Genomic DNA, 19,900 nt, shown 5'->3' with positions numbered 1-19,900 from the left:
ACAGCAAGTGAACTGGAAGCAGGTGATGCAGGAATAGGGTCTGTGTCATACTTAGATGACTCAGACAGGGAGCTGACACTGCTGACTGCCCTGACGGACCATCCTTGAACATCGGAGAGATCGCTGCTTGCTTCAGGATACACCTCTCCTAGCCTACCCTGAATACCCGCTTCAAAGAAACTTATTTGCCAGATGAGCCAACTGGAGTGTTTTCTGCTTTGTTTGGGCCTTTGTTTGTTTTCTATTTTGGCTATGTTTCCTCATGATAAAAGCAGCCTTTGATATGAGTGCAGCACTTAACGACACACATCTCCTGTTCCTCCTGGCTCCCCTCTCTAGCTCCATCTCTCTGCATCCCTGCCTCTTCTTGTTATGATGCTTTTGCTTCTCGTTATCTAACAACTGTTTCTCTGTTCTGTAAATTACTTTTAGCTCTGTGCCAACATCCTTTCTCTGAAGGCTCCCCAAAGGTTCAATTATCTGCCGTTTGCTCCTTCTCTTTTTTCTTCTTGTGTAATTTTCATTTTAACACTAATTACCAGCTCCATACCAGAGATACCCAACTGTCCCTAGCTTTCACCACCCTGGTGGCTCCACACCCCTCTTCCTAACCTCAGCTATGCTCTGAAGCACAAACAATGACTTCATCTCAACATTCATAATCAAAACGGCTCAAAGGCAGAAGTGTTTCTAAGAGGAAAAGGCAGTCTCTGAAGACACAGTTCCCCATTATTTCCCTTTTTGGCTCCTCAGGAATGGACTGGGCTCTAAAAGGCATTACTGGTGGAGCTATCCCAGAAAAATCCCTGTCAATGCTGCAGTTTAACATCACAGTAAGGGAATCAGTGTGGTCCTGCAATTAACAAACTATTAGCAAAGAACCTTCTTGCCCAGTTAAGCTGTGCTGATATGGTGGGTTTTGCTAACAGTTACATTAATCAGCAATGTGATTTCTACCAATACAGTTAGGCTGCCAACATTTGAATGAACTGGCCTGAGCCAGGGTTTGAGACTTCCTCTTGCTTTCACTGTTCACATGGCTATGCTCCCTCAGTTCTGACTTTGACTGACAGCATCAGTCACACCATTGCTCTCCTACAACTTACCTGTCTGGGTGGAAAGCCTCATTCATGATTCCATCTTTTCACTGTGTAACTCTCTTTCCGTAGATCTCAAGCCTGACCTGTCCAGATAAAATTACATAGAAATGGCTGCCCTTCTTTTTCACCTGTACAGAGGACACATTTTTACATGAACTTCACCCAGCACCTGTAGGAGCACCTCCTTACTGCAGTTCCTGTCCCATGAAGTGGCCTGAATTGCTTTCCGCACATCAGAACAACCTCTGAATATCTAGAGCACGTGTTTGCACTTCCAGAAAAAAGTTTTTATAGACTTTAAGCTGAGAACTTTCAAAAGACTTTTCAGAGTTTAGACATTTACCATAATGAGAGATGTATTTACATATTTGATCATTGTGGAAATCCATGTTTTCGAATCTGACTGAAGTCTTGCCTAAATTTCCTCCTTCACCTGTCTTAAAAGTACCAGACTGTGCTCATCATCCTTATGTTTCAAGAAGTTCCAAAGATGTGCCACAGTCATTTTTTTAAGGACACTACAGAACACAAAGCTGAGCAGCTCTGCCTGTGACAACACAGAGCAGACTCTATCTAACCAAGCTAGCACTGAAGAGGAAAAAAACTGCTTTGCCAGACAGTTTAGAAGTGACTCTATACTCAGATAAGTGTTTACAGTGAAAGAAAGGCAATTTGATCTCCGAATCAATACAGGAGAATCCAGCACATCCTGGGCATGCTTCACCAGAGTAAATCCAGAGCTTTTTATTCAAATTGAACCCATTCAACAATGAAACCCTTCATGCCTGCATAGTTAATCATTGTCTTGCTTTAACATTGAAACACTTCTGTGTTGAAAGCCTCTCTGGCTTTTCTGAATAAAAACAAATAATCCATATTTACACATTTGTAATCTGTCCACAATCCAACAGCATCACGATTCTTAAAACATGCAATTTAGTCAGTATGAGTGAATAGTCAACCCCATTGATATTGTAAAACTGTAATTTTGGACATTACTTGAAGGGCAGCCACTTCAATTCATATTCAGAGATGCCCTTTCTCCAAACAGTTCATTTGGTGTTAAATGGGAAATATCAGAAGTCCACCCCACTCTTCTCAAATACTTCAGTCATAGCAGAAATGTTTCCTGCTAGTGAGTTAAATTCCAGTTACCTCTGACTGCCTGTTTCAGACAGAAAGTCCTAAACTTTTGATGCAACAGAAGAATCAAACCGAACTTTGTTCTTTGTGCCTAAACCCTATGAATACAGCAGCCAAAAGGAATCATCGCAGCTTTCACCTCTCACACCTTCTAGACTGTATCCAAGTATGTTTTGGTACATAATCCCAGTCCACATGCTAAAAAACGTGTATACTTCTACAGCTAGACTTGCAAATTTAAGAATAACTGTTTAGGGAGTAAAGGGGATCTTTCTTATAATTCAAAGCAACTTGGGAATATAAAAGCAAAATATTGCTGAAAAATTAGAAAGAAAAATCCTAAAATGTCCCTTATATACAAATGACCTACGATGCCACCTTGGATGGGGACAAATGAGACATCTTTATTAGGATTTTGACTGAGCAGGCACAGATACATTCTAGTGTAGCAGAATTAAATGTGTTTGTGAGCTGTAATTAAAAGTCTGAACGACATAGCTTTTCATGAATATGAACACCTACCAGAACAGGGATGTTGCTCCCAGCTAGTCTCAGAAAAGTACTTAATTATCAAAGAATTACTTCCTGGCCTACATACAGAGACATCACAATTCCAGAATATTAGGCTGCCCACAGACTCCATCCATCCTGGTAAAACGTGCATGTTTCTGAATTGATACTACTACTTACATAAGCAATTCAAGTACAGCCATTGCATACAAGTATATACTATACTACTATTTAGATTTATTCTGACAGCTATCAGAACTGTGGCTACTGTTAATCTGCCTTTCTAAGTGCAGTGACGGCGTCCATTAACTTGGGAATTACTGCAAGTTGTGGTATAGGAAGATCATGAGGGATTTTTTGGTTTTTTTTTTTTTTTTGCGTTTTGTTTTTTTTTGGTTGTGTTTTTTTTTTTTACCTTGTGTAACTTTGCTGTGTAGGGTGAGCTGACACAGCATACATTCCTATAATTAAGGCAACTGCATGAGTGCTGAAAAACTCCTACAAATATTGCATATAAATAAATCATAGGTTTAAAGCCAAAAGGAACCTTTAAATGATTTCCTGTTAGTTCACATAATTATATTTCATTAAGTTCTAATGTGCCAAACCCAGTAACTTATTAAAACAAGCTACCTTCTCCAGAGGTGTAATCATTTTTTGATTTGAAGATAAAGGTGGAGAATTTGTTACCTCCACAAATAGTTTGTTGTAATGAGGGAAAAAGCACAATCTTCCTGTTAAAAATGTGTGCTTTTTTAAACTAACTTCAGGTCTGGGCTACTGGTTCTTGCTTAGCCTCTCTCTGCTGGGATATAGAGGCCTTTGGTAGTTTTTAATCTTCAAGATATGTGTATATTAATCAGTCTTCTTAATGCAATACGAGTTCTTGCACAACCTTTTCTCTTCTGCTGAATCATCTGTGGTTCTGTGCCTTACCCAATATTTCAACATCCTTTCTGAAATGTATGCATTCCTTCCTTACCTAAATAAGGCTACACCACAATAAAGTTTTTCCCTACTGCTCACTTTTCTCCTATTTATGCAAGAAACATTTTAGTGTCTTGGCTCACAGTAAGAACATTTGTCCAGTTCTAACCTTTAATCCTCTGCAGGATAGTCTCTGTATTCCTAGAATCAGCCATTTTGGAGATCTCTCAAATTCTGTGCTCCTACACAATCTGGCATTTAGTTGTATTGAAATGATACAAGTCACACGTTACTAACTTAAATTAGCAAAAAAAAAGTTAATCGGTCTTTGGAGTAAATGCCATTTTTTGCTTTCTACCCAAAAATTGTGGAAGAAAATTGACTAATATAGGTCTTGGAACCTTTCCCAGGAAACCCTTTTGGAAATGCCAGTAATTCTTTACTGACATCTTAAAGGGTAGTTGTCAGTGGTAGGAAGCACTCGGGTCTTTAAGGCAGTTCTTGACTTGAGGGTCTACATTTCTTTTGGCAATATAAAGCAACATTTCAATTTCACATGATCACATGATGTCATGCAGAAAGAGCATGTACAATACTTTGCACTTCTTGCCCTTGGACAAATACTCAAGCTTCCAAATAAAATGGATTTACAGATCAGCACTACTGTAATTTCCCCACCCCCACCACTCACCAGCAGATATATTAGGAATGTAGTCATTTTATTCTGTTCAGTCTTTTAAGTAATAAGGAATATCTGTAAGGAAGACAGGAAATTAAACATTTACATCCTTCTTCCCCCAATACTTCCTCCCAGTCTTACAAACCTCAATGTCAAAGCCTACAGTCTTTATCCAGACACGCTTCAGGGCTTTCAAGTGAGGAAAATGTGTTCACAGGCAATTCTTTAGCTTGGAAGAGTTGAAAATAAACAGAAACCCATTTATTTCTATAGGTTCAAGAAACCTTTTTGCTAGCTTCCCATCAGGTGAATTTAAGTAGATGGATCCTGCTGAATAAGTGGTTAATACTTCATTATGTAGCAATTTTCAGAAGCAGCCTTCCAGGACGTGTGATAACTTTGATATCTTATCTTTAAACCAGTAGCATGTTATTTCACATACAAACTCACCTTAATTAGCTAGACTTATCTGAGAAAGTACTAGTCAACTAAGAAAGAGTGAGACTGAATGATGGATAGCATTATTAATAACTTTCCTCAACTGTCCACATAGCATCAGCACCCAAGTTGCTCATGAATCAGTTTCTGAACAGTTCAGCATTTTCAGCTAATCAGTGCAACATACTTTAAAACAGCCTCTCCTAAGTTGTAGTAGTAGTTAAGCATTTATGTACAGACTACCAGCCACCTAACACTACAGTCTGTCTTGTGATAAATTTGACGTTAAGAACACACACAGAATAAAAGCCACAGTACAGTACCATAAGGGAGAGACGGCAAGTTTATCACAAAAAGGAAACACAACTGAAGTGGGCCTTGACTGCTTGAGTAAATTTCCCATCCTGCATTGCTTTAGCTGGTGCTATAAAAACAATTCTTTCTCCAAATCTTGACAGTACAAAAACATCTTTTGCATATCTACCTCTCCCAAACACTGAATGAGGATCTCCATGGCCACTACCACGTCCAAAAGAAACTGCCTCTTTCACACACTAAATTCTTTTCAACAAGAAAGGAAGTGCTGGTAACCTATAGTTGTATGCTTCAGAAAGACATTATTCTGCTTCTGTCACATTTAACAAGGTACGGTAGGAAACAGAGGCACTGAAATCCTTTTCCCAACACAGATCTGCTCTCAGCCTACAAGGTGGACAAGATTTGCTGATGCTACAGTAAAAGCATGAATACCTGCAATTATAAAGTGGGCTGAAGCCATGTTGTAACCCTTTTCATGATTTCATCTGTTTTCTAGAATTGTGATGTCCTGATGTCTGGTATGAAGATAATCATCATAGACTTATATTTATCATGCAGCAACTAGGCACCTGCTCTGCCACCCCAATTTAATTTACAGTTCAGTAGCAACAACTGCTGTAGCAAAAGTTGACCATGATTTGTTGGTACATAACCAAGATATTGTTTAAAGCTACAAAGATAGATAATATGGTGGTTAAGATACTAGATGCCTTTTATTATAGGCTTTCTCTGTGTGTTAAGATAAAATGGGAGGAAGGGGACGAGGTCACAACACTAGATAGTGTAGTATTTCCCTCCCCTCCAAACATTCAAAACAAGTGTAGATGTTGCTGGTTCTTGCAGATGAGTTCTATAACAGGTTATCTTTTTCCACCATATTAAATCAGTCAGGTTTGTCCCAATGAGGTTAGAACCAAGCAAAGGGAAGCCATTTTAAAATAGTTACACTGTCAAGGGGAGAGTCAGACGTAATACACGTTAGTATGTACTTTCTATACGTGGTCTTTTTCAAAGAAAATTTCCAGTTACATCCTGATGTGCCTAAGCACCAAAGCAGTAATCATTTAAACCATTTTAAAAGCTGCTTGTCACAGAGGAAAAGGTCAGTCAAGTAATTCAGATCTTGAACTAGATCCTTCCATGATTATTAATGTCATTATAACCATATATGTGGTTTACAACGTGCTCCAAATAAAGGTGAAGGCCAGTATACACTGACCCCTACCACAGATATGAAGGTAAGATGAAGTCATAAGCATATTCCTGATATATCAGTCATCATGTACTTTCTATGTCAGTCTTATCATGTGCCATCTCTCAGCAGAAACAGCAATATAATCTGGCATGTTAAGAACGGCTCATGTACAGTGTTATGACATTAACTGCAGATTTCCTCAAGCCTTCTGTCGCTGAATGCCAGGAAACAGACAGGCAGGAGCTGCTCTCACATATGACTATTCCAGCCCAGCAATGTCCCATTCCTAAAACTAGGATGCTAGCTAATACCTCAGCTTCAGCAGACCCGTAGTTCATTCTCTAAGCCATAGATTTTTGCTTTTAAGTTTTTTAGTTCTCCTTGAATTTTACGGGTTAGTCTGTTTCCTTGGCGGACCTCATGAAGAATTGCAAGATCCTGGTCTGGTCCAATATTCAGAGTCACCTAAAAAGGAAAAGAAAAACAAATTAAGAAAACAAAGCAGTACAGAATACAATTTAGAAAGTATTATGACGAGGATATGAGGGAGAGAATGCTAAAGGAGACCTTTTGTAGCTAGCAAAGAGGATGCTTAAGCTAATATCACTAGGCTAATACATATCACCAATAGAAAGGTGCTCCAGAACTAAACATAAAGAACAAAGCTTTCATACATTATGGTATTGTATTACTTGTGAGAAAGAAATCTGGATAGAATATAATCAAGTTTACCCATAACTTGTCAACTCTTTTCCAATTCCTGCATTATTTAGAGACCCACAAAAAAAGGCAAGTTAAATTATTTATCAGCTAGCTTTTATGTGGTTCTAAGTACCTCACCTGATATGATGACATTTTGTCATCTTTTGCTACTAGAACTAGAGGTGGTTTAACAGCTGTGGCCAACCTGCTGCCTTCTGAACAGCACACAATTCAAGAGCAGTTCAAGACAATGCCTAGTCTCAGGCCATGCCATATGGCCCATACTGAGCTGAACAAAGGCTGCTGGATAATCAGAATTCCTCATGGCAAGCTATCCAGGGCTGCCATTTCCTGTCACCCTGGAACTGGATAGACAGCATGCCAGCCCAGCCACTTTCAACAGCAGAGCAGCACAGCCTTGGAAGCTGGTCTCAAAGCCCTCTTTTCTCTCGACCCTTTAGGGCGTCTCGTTGTCATCATGTAGTTCTTGGTCAAAGACTTTAATACACAAATCAGAAAATTTAGTCATCTGTAGTCATTTCGACCTCAAGTGATGAGAAGGATTTAAAGATCACTCTGAAGACTTCTAGCAAGTATTTTGTTCCTCTGCCCTCTTGTGGTTAGAAGTGTAAAGAAATTAAGAATACAATTAAGAGGACACTCAGTTACAAAACTTACAGGTCTGTAGTAAAGGTATCATAGGCAATTTTTCCCCCATTCACATATGCTGTTTAGTCCTTAAAGAATAAAGTTTAAAAACTCACAGCCCAAGAAAAAAACAGAAAAAAAAAAACAAAAAACAAAAAACCCCCAACACAAAAACAAACAAACAAAAAATTGAAGCAATTAGGGAAGACAAGTGCATTAGTCTAATTAAACTGAACTGTGCGCCAAAAGTACAGAAAACAAATGAATTGGTGGCACTGCCAGACTCCTGAAGGAGAGTCAGTTGAACAAAAACTATGCCTAGATCAATCTCCTAAGCATATCTTAGATAAATATCTCATCCTAAACTCCAAGCAACATCAAGGCTGTGACTTCCCTTCTAAGCTGTTCTGATGTTCATCTACACATCTGGAAGGTACTAGAGAGTACACAGCTTCAAGTTCCAGCCATTGTTTCTGCAGCGATTTTTGCAGAGTTACAAGTGAGATATTAACAAAGGAATAAATAGAATATTCACAATACTTAAGTCAATGATCTACCTCTTACTGGAACAAAACCAAACACTATGACCCTCAGAAAGAAAACCGATCAGTATTTTCTTTGCAGGATATACTTCTGAAACTACTTGGCTGTCTCAAGACTGCAAGGCAGTAAAGTGAGCTACAGGCATCAGATAAGAACTCTCAGAGTTGCAACAAAAATACACAGCTAATGTATAATCAGGACAGTTCCTGGCAAGCTTGATGCCTGATTAACAAAGACAAATTTTTTTTTCTTCATAAAATACATAAGAGGGCAAGTTTTTTCAAATATTAATAGCTAAAGGAACTCTTAGGAAAGAAATTATTTCCTTAACTCTAGGGAAATACTGCATTTAAATACTGAGAATACACCTCTATAGGGTAAGCTCATAATAGTCTGCCTCAGAAATGCTTAGCAATTACCATAAAAAGCTGCTTCTCTACATCTTTCAACTTCTGCCGAAGCTGTTTAATGTCATTCTTGAAGCCTTCCACTTCCATATTACGACGTTTTTCCAAGGCTTCATATCGCTGAGTCATCAGCTTCAGGCGCTTCCCCATCTTTTCTGAGCGTTCCTATGGAGATGAAAACTCAATAGGGTATACAAAATAAAACCTGCAAGATCATCACACAGCTAGCAGATGATTACAGACTAATTACCTTAAAGAGTTCTCTGCCAACATCTCCCTCCTCACGAATCCTAGCCAGCTCACCTTCCAGGGTGACACACTGCTCTCTATACATGTTTGATAGGCGCTGTTCCTGCATTAGCTGTTCTTGCAGTGACTAGGACATAGGAGGAACAGAAAGAATCAACTCAAAAGCCAGTGCTCACAAAATTTCAACTGCTCCGGAAAAGCAAGTGTGATAGATTGACAATATGACAGGCAAATAAAAATTAACAACTGGAGCTACAGCTAAGGAGATAACCAGGTAAGGACAATATTCTAAACCCACTTCCATTACCAAAACCTTTTCATTAGATTATTGGTTCTGCCTGACTGCTCATCATCAAAGAACTCTCTCCTCTTCCCCTTAAAAATAATATTCAACTAATGCTGTAATTCCACTTCTCACAGCTGCTTGCCCATTACTGCATTTCATTCAGTAGTAGATGAAAACAATTCCCTATTACTTGTTTACTTTCCAATTCCGTATTGCCTGTTTACCCACTTCAGATCTCCCAGCTTCTCACTGGAAGTATACCTGAAGTGGAAATAAAATCCTGACTACTGTAGAAGAGCTGGGGGACACCAACTGAAAGGACTTATTCTCCCCCAACAGCAGCAAGGAACATATAGACACTGCATTCTAAGTCCATTAGCTGAGACCATTTACACTAAAAGAAAGGCATGTGCAACAAGCAGGTTAAGAACTGTTGGCCCACATATCACACGGCTTGCAGAAGTAGGGAATTGTCCTGGGCATAAAAGAAACTGACAGTGAAGTGCTACCGTAAGTCATGGCAAGCCACTACAGCTTTGAAACAGCTGCTAGCTACTGCCTATCTAGGCAAAACCCAGATGCTTCCAATTTTCTAGTCAAAAACTGTTAAAGAGCCTCTACCTAGGACAAAAACAAATTACCTTTATTTCTCTGCTGTGGAGTTTCCAAGCTCCATCATCTGCTCGAAGCATCTTCTTGGTATCTCTCTGCTTCTTCTCTCTTCCTGGCTCCCTACTGATAGTAAACTGATCCAGATCTTTGTCAAGTTTCCTCAGCAGACTGTCCTTCTCTGCCATCCATGCTTTCTCATTGGCTCGGGCATCAAACTTGAGCTGAAGAAAGTCACGGGTACTCTCATATAAGAGATTTTGGGTCTTATGGAGTCTGTAAAAAGGGATCGCAGTGGAGTTAATTAACTTCTTTCCTAGTTCCTACCTTAATTTCCTCAGTCATCATTGCAAGTTGGAAGAAGCAAGGAAGAAAAAGATAGGTGTTTTCCTAATGAGTTTAGCTCTTCTTATCTAATGAAAGAAGTGATATTCTTCCAATGTGAAATAGGATTTTTAATATGTAGATTACTCCATCTTACACATTACTACACACACTACCAAAGAGATGGCTCATAATTTGCTTTTCTGCCTGCTGCAGAAAGCAACATACTGAAAGCCAAAATATTTCTATTGTTCCCCTCTCTTCTCTTCTCATGACTACATCATGGTTATTCTCTCACACTCACTTATCTGCTATAGTTTTGATCTTGTCCTGGTCCCTCTGATGCTGGAGCTGGGCTTCCTCCATGTGAATCCGCCTGTCCTCTAGTAGTGCCTCAACCTGTTCCTTGGATAATCGTGTCTGTTCTTCTATCTGAGCTTGCAGGGCCTCCACCTGAATAAGCAAACAAACACATTACTGAATAAGACCTCACAGCAACTCTGCTCCTGTCCTTGCAAGTCTCTTAAATTCCAAGATTCAGATCAAAGACTCTACCCCATAATACCTTTGAGAGTTCTAATTTCTCAAATTTTTATTTTTGTTTTAATGCTAAGTATTTCAAACAGCTAAAACATTTTAAGAAAAAAATCATGCTAAAGGCAAGACAGGCATATTATAAGCAGCAGCAATAGATCGAAGATATTGGAAAGATTTAAATTGCACAAAGGATGTGACAAATCCTTTGGAATATGCAGAGACACTTCTGTCCCTGTGCTACCATCTTCCAATGAAATGGTGATATAAAAAAACCCTAAATTCTAGGAAGGCAGCAAGTCCACAATCTTGAACAAAATAAATTACTCAACCAGAATGAATGACTAAACGTAAACAAGATGAGTGAAGGAGAAGGATGCAAAGAATCTTGATCTAGGGCACATAGTCAGGGAGACAAATTGGAACAAGTAATTGAAAAATGTGCATCTGGCCTATGTGTAAGAAACTATCTGAAAAAACTTTGCATTTATTTAGATAGCTTATTTTTATGACAATTTTGTATAATGCTCTTGCTCCAGAATAAATGTTGTTAGACAGCTAACTGGCTACTAGGTCAGTCACCACTGCCCTCGAACAACAAAAAAACTTAAAATAAATAAATAAATAAATAAATAAATAAATAAAAATCTATCTGCTGTACAAGTTTGCTCTTTAATTTGCTTTTCTTGACTCGTACTTCCTCATGCTTTAGACACAGCTTCTGGTATCTTCCCCAATTCATGATTCTGTACATTTTATCTTTCATTCTGTCATGCTGTCTACACCCTATCTTTCACTGAAGTCTAGCAAAGGGAACATGTCATTGTACTAGTGCATCCACAAAATATCCAACCCTGCAGATCTTCTGTATGTTTAATGTAAATTCATAGGCACAATCAAATTACAGGAGATAATATCAGTTACACCTTCTGTATTTAAGGGCAACATATTCCAGTTGACATTACTGGAACATCTACTTACGTAAAGCTTCCAAAATCAGATGCAAGTTCTTAAATCTAAGCTTGTATTCATTGCAAAGAAACAGCTAAGTAAACAGATGGAAAGTGGGAATCCATAGTAAGACATGGGGACTGATAAAATTGGTATGTCTACATCTTATCTAAGCAGACAGCATATTTGTCTATCATAATTTCTTGGACAGCCAGGAATTGTGTCCATCACGTAGCAAATGATTTTACCTGAAGTAGAAGTGTTTGATTATCTCTCTGATATCTCTCAGGACCTTCTGGTTTCTCTCCTTTTGCTGCTGGTTTTGAAGTGCTCCTCTTGGTGCCTATCGCAGAAATTTAACAGAAGTAGAAAAGAGTTTTCCAATCTACCTGCAGTATCTTTCCAAGCACGAAATATTGTATGTTCTGGCAGGCCTACAAGAACAGGAAAAAACTTGCCACTGCTGCAGTCACAAGGACTTCTAGCAGGGCTAGCTAGAAGAAAAGAGTTTCAGAACTTATGGTGATCCTATACCTTTATCCCACACTATCACACCACAATATTTAGGCAACCTACTAATTTTCTTGGCACATACAGAAAGCAAACTTAAATTTTCTTATATAAATGATGAAGCGGCAGATGACACAGTTGCACAAGCATGAAGCCTTGAATGAGTTTTGAGTGTTAGCTAATTTCAGTCAATTTGGAAGAGGCAGTGCTTTCAAAAGAGAAAATCAGTAAGTAGGCATACAGACCCACACTGCTGTCTACACTAAAGGCAGGCAGAACCCCACACCTTGGAATGGCTGTGGCTAAGGGTGCCTGTCCAGTTGGTACCTGCATAGTTCCATAACAGCCATTCCACAGTCATACCAGCCTTTTTCTTAGCTGAGCAGATCATGGACATGAGAGCCAGCTCAGGTTATTTTAAAAGATTTCGAAGGTAAGCCAACATTACTGCATATATATGTGTATGTACACATGGATACATTTAGGGACCTTAATGGAGGTATAATAAAGTATTCACAGTAAGGAATTATTTCGGTATACCAGACACAAACACGCAGAGAAATAAGTATCAATAGCTGAGCTGCTGTTCATCAGCTTGGTGTGGTACCTGTTCTAGAAGTATCATTTCGTTCATGTGACTCTCTGGATTTAGCTGGCCTTTGCAGAACAGTAACCTACAGAAACAAGATTAGATATCTGCGCTGAACATTTGACTTCTCCAAAGTTGCAATGGTCAAGAACAAATCTTAAAGAGTAAAATGAAATATCCAAAAGAACAGCATTACCTTACTTCTACCACAAGACAAGGAAGACATTCACAAGTGTAATGTCTGTGTTGAAAAGTTTCCTTTATCATGGCTGAGTTTTGCCATTTCTGCCTCTATTTTTTTTTCACTGAAAGGTAACTGGAAAGTAATCCTGCCTTTCCTGGCTTCATTAGGATGAAAGTCAGCACTCTCGACAGGAAAAGGAGCATTTTGGGGACAGAGAGAAGAAGAGGAAGGTGAAGATGAAGATTATGTTACTTCCTTCTTTCATGCTCCTTCTTGCCTTCGCAAGACAGAGAAACATGAAGCTTGATTTATCAGCACATTCACTCAGGCTACTGAACAAGCCTGGAATAAAAGCTAACCAATAAAATTATTGAAACAATTCAACTGTTGAACTGAAACCCACTTAACAAAAACTGAAGGCCATGAGGGAGCAGGTTATAACCCCAATGCTTATCTTGAGGTTGATGCTATATAATAGGCCTAATTTTAGAGCTACCCCGTATCAGGGAATTTTAAAGCTTCTGCAAGATTTTTTAACTGCTTGAGCAGTGTAGAACAACCACAAACAATGCAGCATATTTCAGCCTCTTTCTGTGCCTTAATCCAAGATAAATCCTATATTCCATCATAGTCTCTGTGTGTCCAAATCATTTGTGATTCATGACTTTAAGTAGGTTCAACTACACTGCACTTCATATGCACTGCCATTTAATCAATTTAGCATTATTTATGAAATATGCAATACAATATTGCCTAGAGGGGATGGCTCTTCTGCAGTCTCTTGCTCAGGAAACTACTGCAGCAACTTCAACACAGCTTTACTCTTTACCGAGGCCCTAAGAGATAGGCACTCTGAGATAGCTGATCTTCAAGCACCACACCTGGTCATTTTCTGCACTTCCTTTTTTTCTTTTTCTCTTTGTGGTATTCTCTCTAACTTCTCAATGACCATTTGCTAGATGGCTTCAGACTCCCATCTGACACTTAGGAGGCTGATCTGGAAGTATGCATGAAGGTAGAAGGGGACTGATGCTAAGAGGACCTACTTCCAGTGTGCTACTTATCTGTCAGCAGCTATACTAAAACCTGATGTTGCTACAGAGCTACAGATACCTCCTGCTTTGGGCTCATTTAGCAACTTTTGACTTGAGGGACAGATCTGGTCTGTGGTCAGCCTCTGGGGTACAGATCTTCAAGTTACAATCAAAAGCAGAGTTCTACAGACAAATAGAACTTGCCTTATGTGGAGGCTCCTTGTGAAAATATGTAACTTCTCCTCTGTCTGTTCCCACTAAAGCCAGGAGATGTTGAATTTTTTTTCTATCCTCCAGTTCCCTGGAATTCAAGGAAAGTGGTCAGCACATTGCTATTTTTAAGTACATCAAGACATTGTGGAACACTGTCTTTCTAGTTTACTTGTTAAAGCTTACAAGTTTTCCAAGCTATTGCAGTTCTTGAGAATACTGCTTTAAAAACAAAATCCCAAAGACATTACTGATGTTGCCAGTACAATAAGAACACCACCAATTCCGCTGGCACTGGGGAGCATTGCTCTTTTCAAATATGATACTACATAGGCTGATACAGCAATAGCACATGGTGGTAAAGAATTTGCATTCCAGAGTTATGAACTACCTAAAATCCTTTCAGATACTTCATTCAACAGACTGTAAGTGTCCATTGTTTTTAAAGCAAACTACATTAAGGGCTATATCAGAGATTCCCCTGCAGCCCATGGTGAAGACCATGGTGAGGCAGGCTGTCCCCCTGAAGCCCAGGGAGGTCCACGGTGGAGCAGACCTCCACCTGCAGCCTGTGGAGGACCCCACGCCAGAGCAGGTGGATGCCTGAAGGAGGCTGTGACCCCCTGGGAAGCCCGTGCTGGAGCAGGCTCCTGGCAGGACCTGTGGACCCATGGAGAAAGGAGCCCATGCTGGAGCAGGTTTGCTGGCAGGACTTGTGACCCTGCAGGGGAGCCATGCTGGTGCGGTGTCTGTTCCTGAAGGACTGCACCCCGTAGAAAGGGCCCACAGTACAGAAGTTCGTGAAGGACTGTCTCCCGTGGGTGGGACCCCACATTGGAGCAGGGGAAGAGAGCGAGGAGGAAGCAGCGGCAGAGACAGCATGTGATGAACTGACTGCAACCCCCATTCCCCATCCCCCTGTGTCGCTCAGTGGGAGGAGGTAGAAAATTTGGGAGTAAAGTTGAGCTCGGGAAGAAACGGGGGTGGCAGTAAGGTGTTTCAAGATTTGTTTTTATTTCTCATTATCCTATTCTGATTTGATTGGTAATAAATGAATTTCCCCAAGTCAAGTCTGTTTTGCCCGTGATGATAATTGGTGAATAATCTCTCCCTGTCCTGATCTTGACCCACAAGCCTTTTGTTGTAGTTTTTCTCCCCCTGTCCAGCTGAGAAGGGAAGTGATAGAGCAGCTTGGTGGGCACCTGGCATCCCGTCAAGGTCAACCCATCACAGTCTGCTTAAATCAGAACCTCCATATTCAAACTGGCAACTCACAATTCAAATCTGAATATGTTCAACTTCTGCTCTTACTTCTACTATCAGAATAGGAGGAATAATAAGTGGAAACATATTTAGCAACCCAACAGATTGCATCCCACCTTCAAGATTGGTACAATTTCATAGGAGCCCTCCCTGGGAAGCATGGCATAAGTGCTTCTCTGAAGACTCCAGATCTGGATGAGAATTAGAACATTATGCATGCAGTTGCTACTGCCAGTGACCCAGCCCACCAGCTAAGACACCACACCTGATTTTCAGCCGGTCATTCTCTGAGTAAAGACGAAGGACTTGTTCCCTCTCCTGGAAGAGGTAGACTTGCATATCACTCAAAGCCTTTTGCAACTCTGCAATCTCCTCTTCTCGCTGATGTACTTCCCATTGCAATTTGTGCTAGGTAGAGAGAAGGAGGTACTCAAAATGATACAGAGCACTGGGCAACACTTAGAAACTTCAAACTGCTTGTGCCTCGAGCCTGTAACTGGTATTGAGCAACTGCCAGTTCGAGTGAATTATTTCATTCTCTTACAAAATTCGACCAGATGAGGGCAGTATTGAAAAATTATTAAAAAACGTTTCAACAGGGAGTTCAGAGCCCTGAAAATCATTGTCACTATACAACAGCCAAATAAGGCCTAAGCTAGGATCTCCAGTTTCCCGTTTTGCACTTCTGCACTGGCGGTCAGTGTGGCACAGGTATGGGGAGTCTGACATCAACAAAAACCTAGTAAAGCCTCTGTAATAGCATTTACTCTTAAAAGAAATTACCGAAGAAGAAACATTAAAATATCCGTATGGTTTAGTAGTAAGAAATCTGGCTAGCTACTGGTTCCATTAATGATTTTCTACCTGGTGCAGAAAACTAACAAACCTTTCAGAAAACCATTCCTGTAGGAGAGAAGACACTATTCTGGAACCCGCCCCTCTTTTTCCCGTATGTTGAATGAAAGTTGGTTGTACGCCACATGTTTCCTGAGGGTTTTCAGGCTGCTTCAAGCATGGCCAGTACTTGAGGAGGCACCTCAATTACCTCAGAAGTGACCGTTCTATTCCCAAAGTGCCATTCACAATTACAAATATGACTGCTAGACAGATGTATGCTGTAAGGCATATCAGAGCACTGAATACCTTACAGATATTCTCCAAGATTTCTTCCTCTTAAAAGGCTTTTTTTTTTTTTTTTTTTTTTTAGGTTTTGGACATTCTTTTAAATTCTTATTTATTTGCCGTGTAGTATACTGCTTAATAGCCTACAGCCAAGCTTATGAATTCCATTGCAGTAAATACAAATTATATCTGTATCTCAAAGCCCATTAAATTTGGACAAAAGAGCACTCATTCTTCACTGTGAGAAACAAGGAAAAGAAGTTGGACAAAATGAGAACTGAACATCTAAACTCAGGCTTTAATTTTAAAAAAACAGAAACAAACAACCCACTGTGAAGAAATAACCAAACTATAATAATTTAAGAATAGAAGAATATCCTCCAGGCATGTTTGCTTGCTTTGACAGAGGACAGACAGCTAGATTTTACAATCAAACCTGAAATCAACTTCTTAGCTTAGTTCTACCACGTTACTGGTAAATCTTAAGACCATCTGTGCTGAGTTTTCAACTGAAGAAAAATATTAAGTTTTTGTAAGGATACATAGTCCATCATAATTCAAAAACTTTTCCTAACCTGCTCATCATACGTTTCTTTGTATCTCTCCAGCCTTTTCACCAAATCCTCATGTTCCTCATCAAAGTCATCAATCTTCTTGCGGTAGTATTCCAGCAGCTCCCGGGAGGGCCGGAGAAAGGCCAAGCGCTCATTGATTGAAGGGAGAGGAGTAAAGTCCTGCTGACTCGGAGACTGAGAACTAGCATATCTGGATGAGACATGGGGGGTTGCAAGCCTGGACAGAAACAGTTTCTAATGACATGTAAGATTCAGACAATAAAATGAAAAAACCTTTCTAAAATAGTTGAAAAAAGATTTTCAATTTTAACTCAGATTCAATTTCAAACACAGATTAGCTTGTCTGTGCTCCGAGTATTAACAGGAGATCACGGCATTTTGGAGAACCAAGAGCTTTGATATAGAACAGCTTGCAGGCTTACTATACTGTGGAGATGGGGCCAACTGATGGAAAAGGGAGAAAGAAACATGTTACTGAAGGAGACTGTCATAGGTTATTTGGGGAGAGTGAACATGAAAGGAAGAGAAGGAAGGAAAAGAAGGAGAAAACAAAGGGGACAAAAAGTCCATTGTTGTGCAATTAGAAGCAGCAGCCACTGTGAGATAAACAGGAAGACATAATCTGTGATGGAATCACTATCTGATATCCAGAGAGAAAAACACTTTCAGAAGAAAGACTGTCGAATAAACACAATAATTCAGGTTAGCTGATGCACCAGCCACCAGAATTTAAGGTGTAGGTCTAGGAATCTACATGCTTTCTTTTCTGGTGTACTTGATGGTCTTACCAACATCACTTGTTCACCCTTGCTAGTGAAATAGAAGCTTCCAAGTTCGTGAATCTTATGTTGAGGTACTAGATGGAAAGCATGTCAATATTACATAAGTCAAATGAAGAATAAGTATGTGTAATTACACATCTGATTTTTCTTTTAAACAATGTTTACTGCATTCAAACAGTTAACCTGCTCAAACAAGCACCAAATTTGCAAATAGAGCTGCACACAGAGTTCAAAATTCCCTTGGGAAGTGTTCTTTTCGTTATTTATGTTGATCTGACAAACGCTTTTTTTTTTTTTAACGATACCATGAGTAACAGAATTACAGCTAAGAAGCCTCTTTACTAAAGATCTGCTTAACAAAAACACAGCCCAGAATCTGATTCCGGAGCCAGTGCCAGAACTTTGATCATAAAATGATCTGTCAGGTGACACTGAGGCAGCAGTGACCTTTAAGGACCAGCTCACCAAAGCTGCTTAGATCAGAACCCCAACGTGCTACATCCGTGAAAACACGCCAAGCTCCTTAACTCCTGGCACCGTAGGAAAGTATTAAATGCACAATAACACAATCAATTAACGTAGGAACGCTCCCTCCAGCTGCGCCCAGAAATGCCTTAAATAACACACTTGGAAAAATAAATAACAGGAAGAGAAGAAAGCAGGTAACATAGGCACAAGGTGAATAGTTTATTACTGAACTAAGGAACAGTAGAAACGGAAAGGCCTAAGGACAGGGAAGCGCAGCAGGTACCAGAGAGGACAAAACGGTGCCTTCCGTTAAGCCTGGCTACCGGACAGAACGGGAAGAGCTGCGGGGCCAGAGCCCCCAGAGCAGTTTCGGCGCGGGGTGACTGCGGAGGCAGCCCCCACACTACCTTCTGGAGCGAGGGGAGCTCCCCGGAGAGCAGTCCGTCGCGCTCATGGCGCCCCCGAGGAAGGGCCGGGCTGACGGCGGGTAGGGGACAGAAGCTTCGAGCCGGGCCTCAGCCGGGCCGCCTGCGGCGCCGGCTACCCCGGGAAGCTGGCGGAGGTGGGGGTGCCCGGCGGAAACACAAGCTAAGGCGCGTCGCAGGCCCCGCTGGGAACGGCCATAGGGGCCCTGGGGGACCCCCTGCCGAACAACCCAGGGACAAGCTCCTGAGGCAGGGCGGGAGGGGGCCACCACCACCCGCCGCCGCCGCCGCCGCCTCACGGGCCTCTACCGCCAGAGGCCCCCAACGGCAAAACAACCGCCGCCGCTGGCCCTCCACAACTCAAACGGCGAGGCAACCCGCCGCCCGCCGCCTCCCCCAATCACGGGCAGCCTTCCAGGCGGCGCCGACCGCCTCTACCAATCAGCGCTCGCGACACGGGCGGCAGGCGCTCCGCGCCGGCGCCTCCGGGAGTTGTAGTCCTTTGGGGTGGGGGCGGCAGTGCGCCTGCGCGGCGGGGGCGGTGGGCGGGGCGTTTCCTTGGGGAAGAAAGATGGGGCCTGGGCTGAGTGACCCCGTCTGGGTGATGGCGGGGCTTAGGGCAGGAGGAAGGCAGCCTGCAGCGGGGACTCGCGTCGTCGGCAGCGGCACACAAACCACCCGAACACCCGTTTGGCTTCGAAAATGGACTGAACGAAACGCGGGGGTTGTGAAGCAGTTACCGGTTCGAATTCTGGCTGAATATCCACGCGTATTGTTCAGATGCTTTTTTGCCTCTTCGTCCCTACATGTGTCTTCCCATACCCAGCAGTGCTTAGTATTCTTCTCATAATTTGTGCAGTACGCTACTAATTTTCCTAATTTACTTACTAAGTGTGCTGGGAAAAAACCTGCATGCTAATAAACTAGCTTTTTTCCTTAACCATTTCTTTAAAGAAATGGATTTCCTGTATTTAAAAAAAAAAATAATATCTAGGCTTACTTACAAAACTATGAGGTCCTTCATCAAATCAATTTTCTCAATAAATAGAGGAAAGAGGAGGGTAGATCATTTTCTGGGCAAAGTCTAGAAGAAAGGCTGCTATTATCCTTGGTTAGGCTAGCTGCTCTCTCCGTTTCTTATAAAGCAGTGCAATATATTGTACAAGGGGCTGAAG

The 19,900-nt window shown here is 41.1% G+C and overlaps 1 protein-coding gene across 1 annotated transcript; it reads right to left on the bottom strand.

Annotated features, from left to right (window-relative positions):
• Positions 1–1,416: 1,416 nt before the first annotated feature.
• CCDC77 (coiled-coil domain containing 77) lies at positions 1,417–19,006 on the bottom strand. Its single transcript, XM_075051173.1, has 11 exons — positions 18,708–19,006; positions 17,051–17,267; positions 15,619–15,761; positions 14,085–14,181; positions 12,681–12,747; positions 11,812–11,906; positions 10,383–10,531; positions 9,787–10,030; positions 8,861–8,986; positions 8,623–8,775; positions 1,417–6,775 (listed from the first exon to the last, which is right to left on the bottom strand). Exons 1-11 carry the CDS (start codon positions 18,752–18,754, stop codon positions 6,629–6,631), a joined length of 1,485 nt encoding a protein of 494 aa, XP_074907274.1. The 5' UTR covers positions 18,755–19,006; the 3' UTR covers positions 1,417–6,628.
• Between the last annotated feature and the right edge of the window lie 894 nt (positions 19,007–19,900).

This window comes from Buteo buteo, chromosome 19 (genome assembly GCF_964188355.1).
Source record: "Buteo buteo chromosome 19, bButBut1.hap1.1, whole genome shotgun sequence".
NCBI lineage: Eukaryota > Metazoa > Chordata > Aves > Accipitriformes > Accipitridae > Buteo > Buteo buteo.
Note: the sequence above shows the minus strand (reverse complement) of the source record. Positions and strands in the feature narration are given on the sequence as shown.

Bases quoted from the DNA above. Each gene is read 5' to 3' on its own strand.
- CCDC77 (XM_075051173.1), bottom strand. From the start codon at position 18,754: ATGAGCGCGACGGACTGCTCTCCGGGGAGCTCCCCTCGCTCCAGAAG. The intron at 17,268-18,707 runs GTAGTGTGGGGG...GTTTCTGTCCAG, and splicing joins AGCTCCCCTCGCTCCAGAAG to GCTTGCAACCCCCCATGTCT. The intron at 10,031-10,382 runs GTGAGTGTGAGA...CCCTTTTTACAG, and splicing joins ATCAAAACTATAGCAGATAA to ACTCCATAAGACCCAAAATC.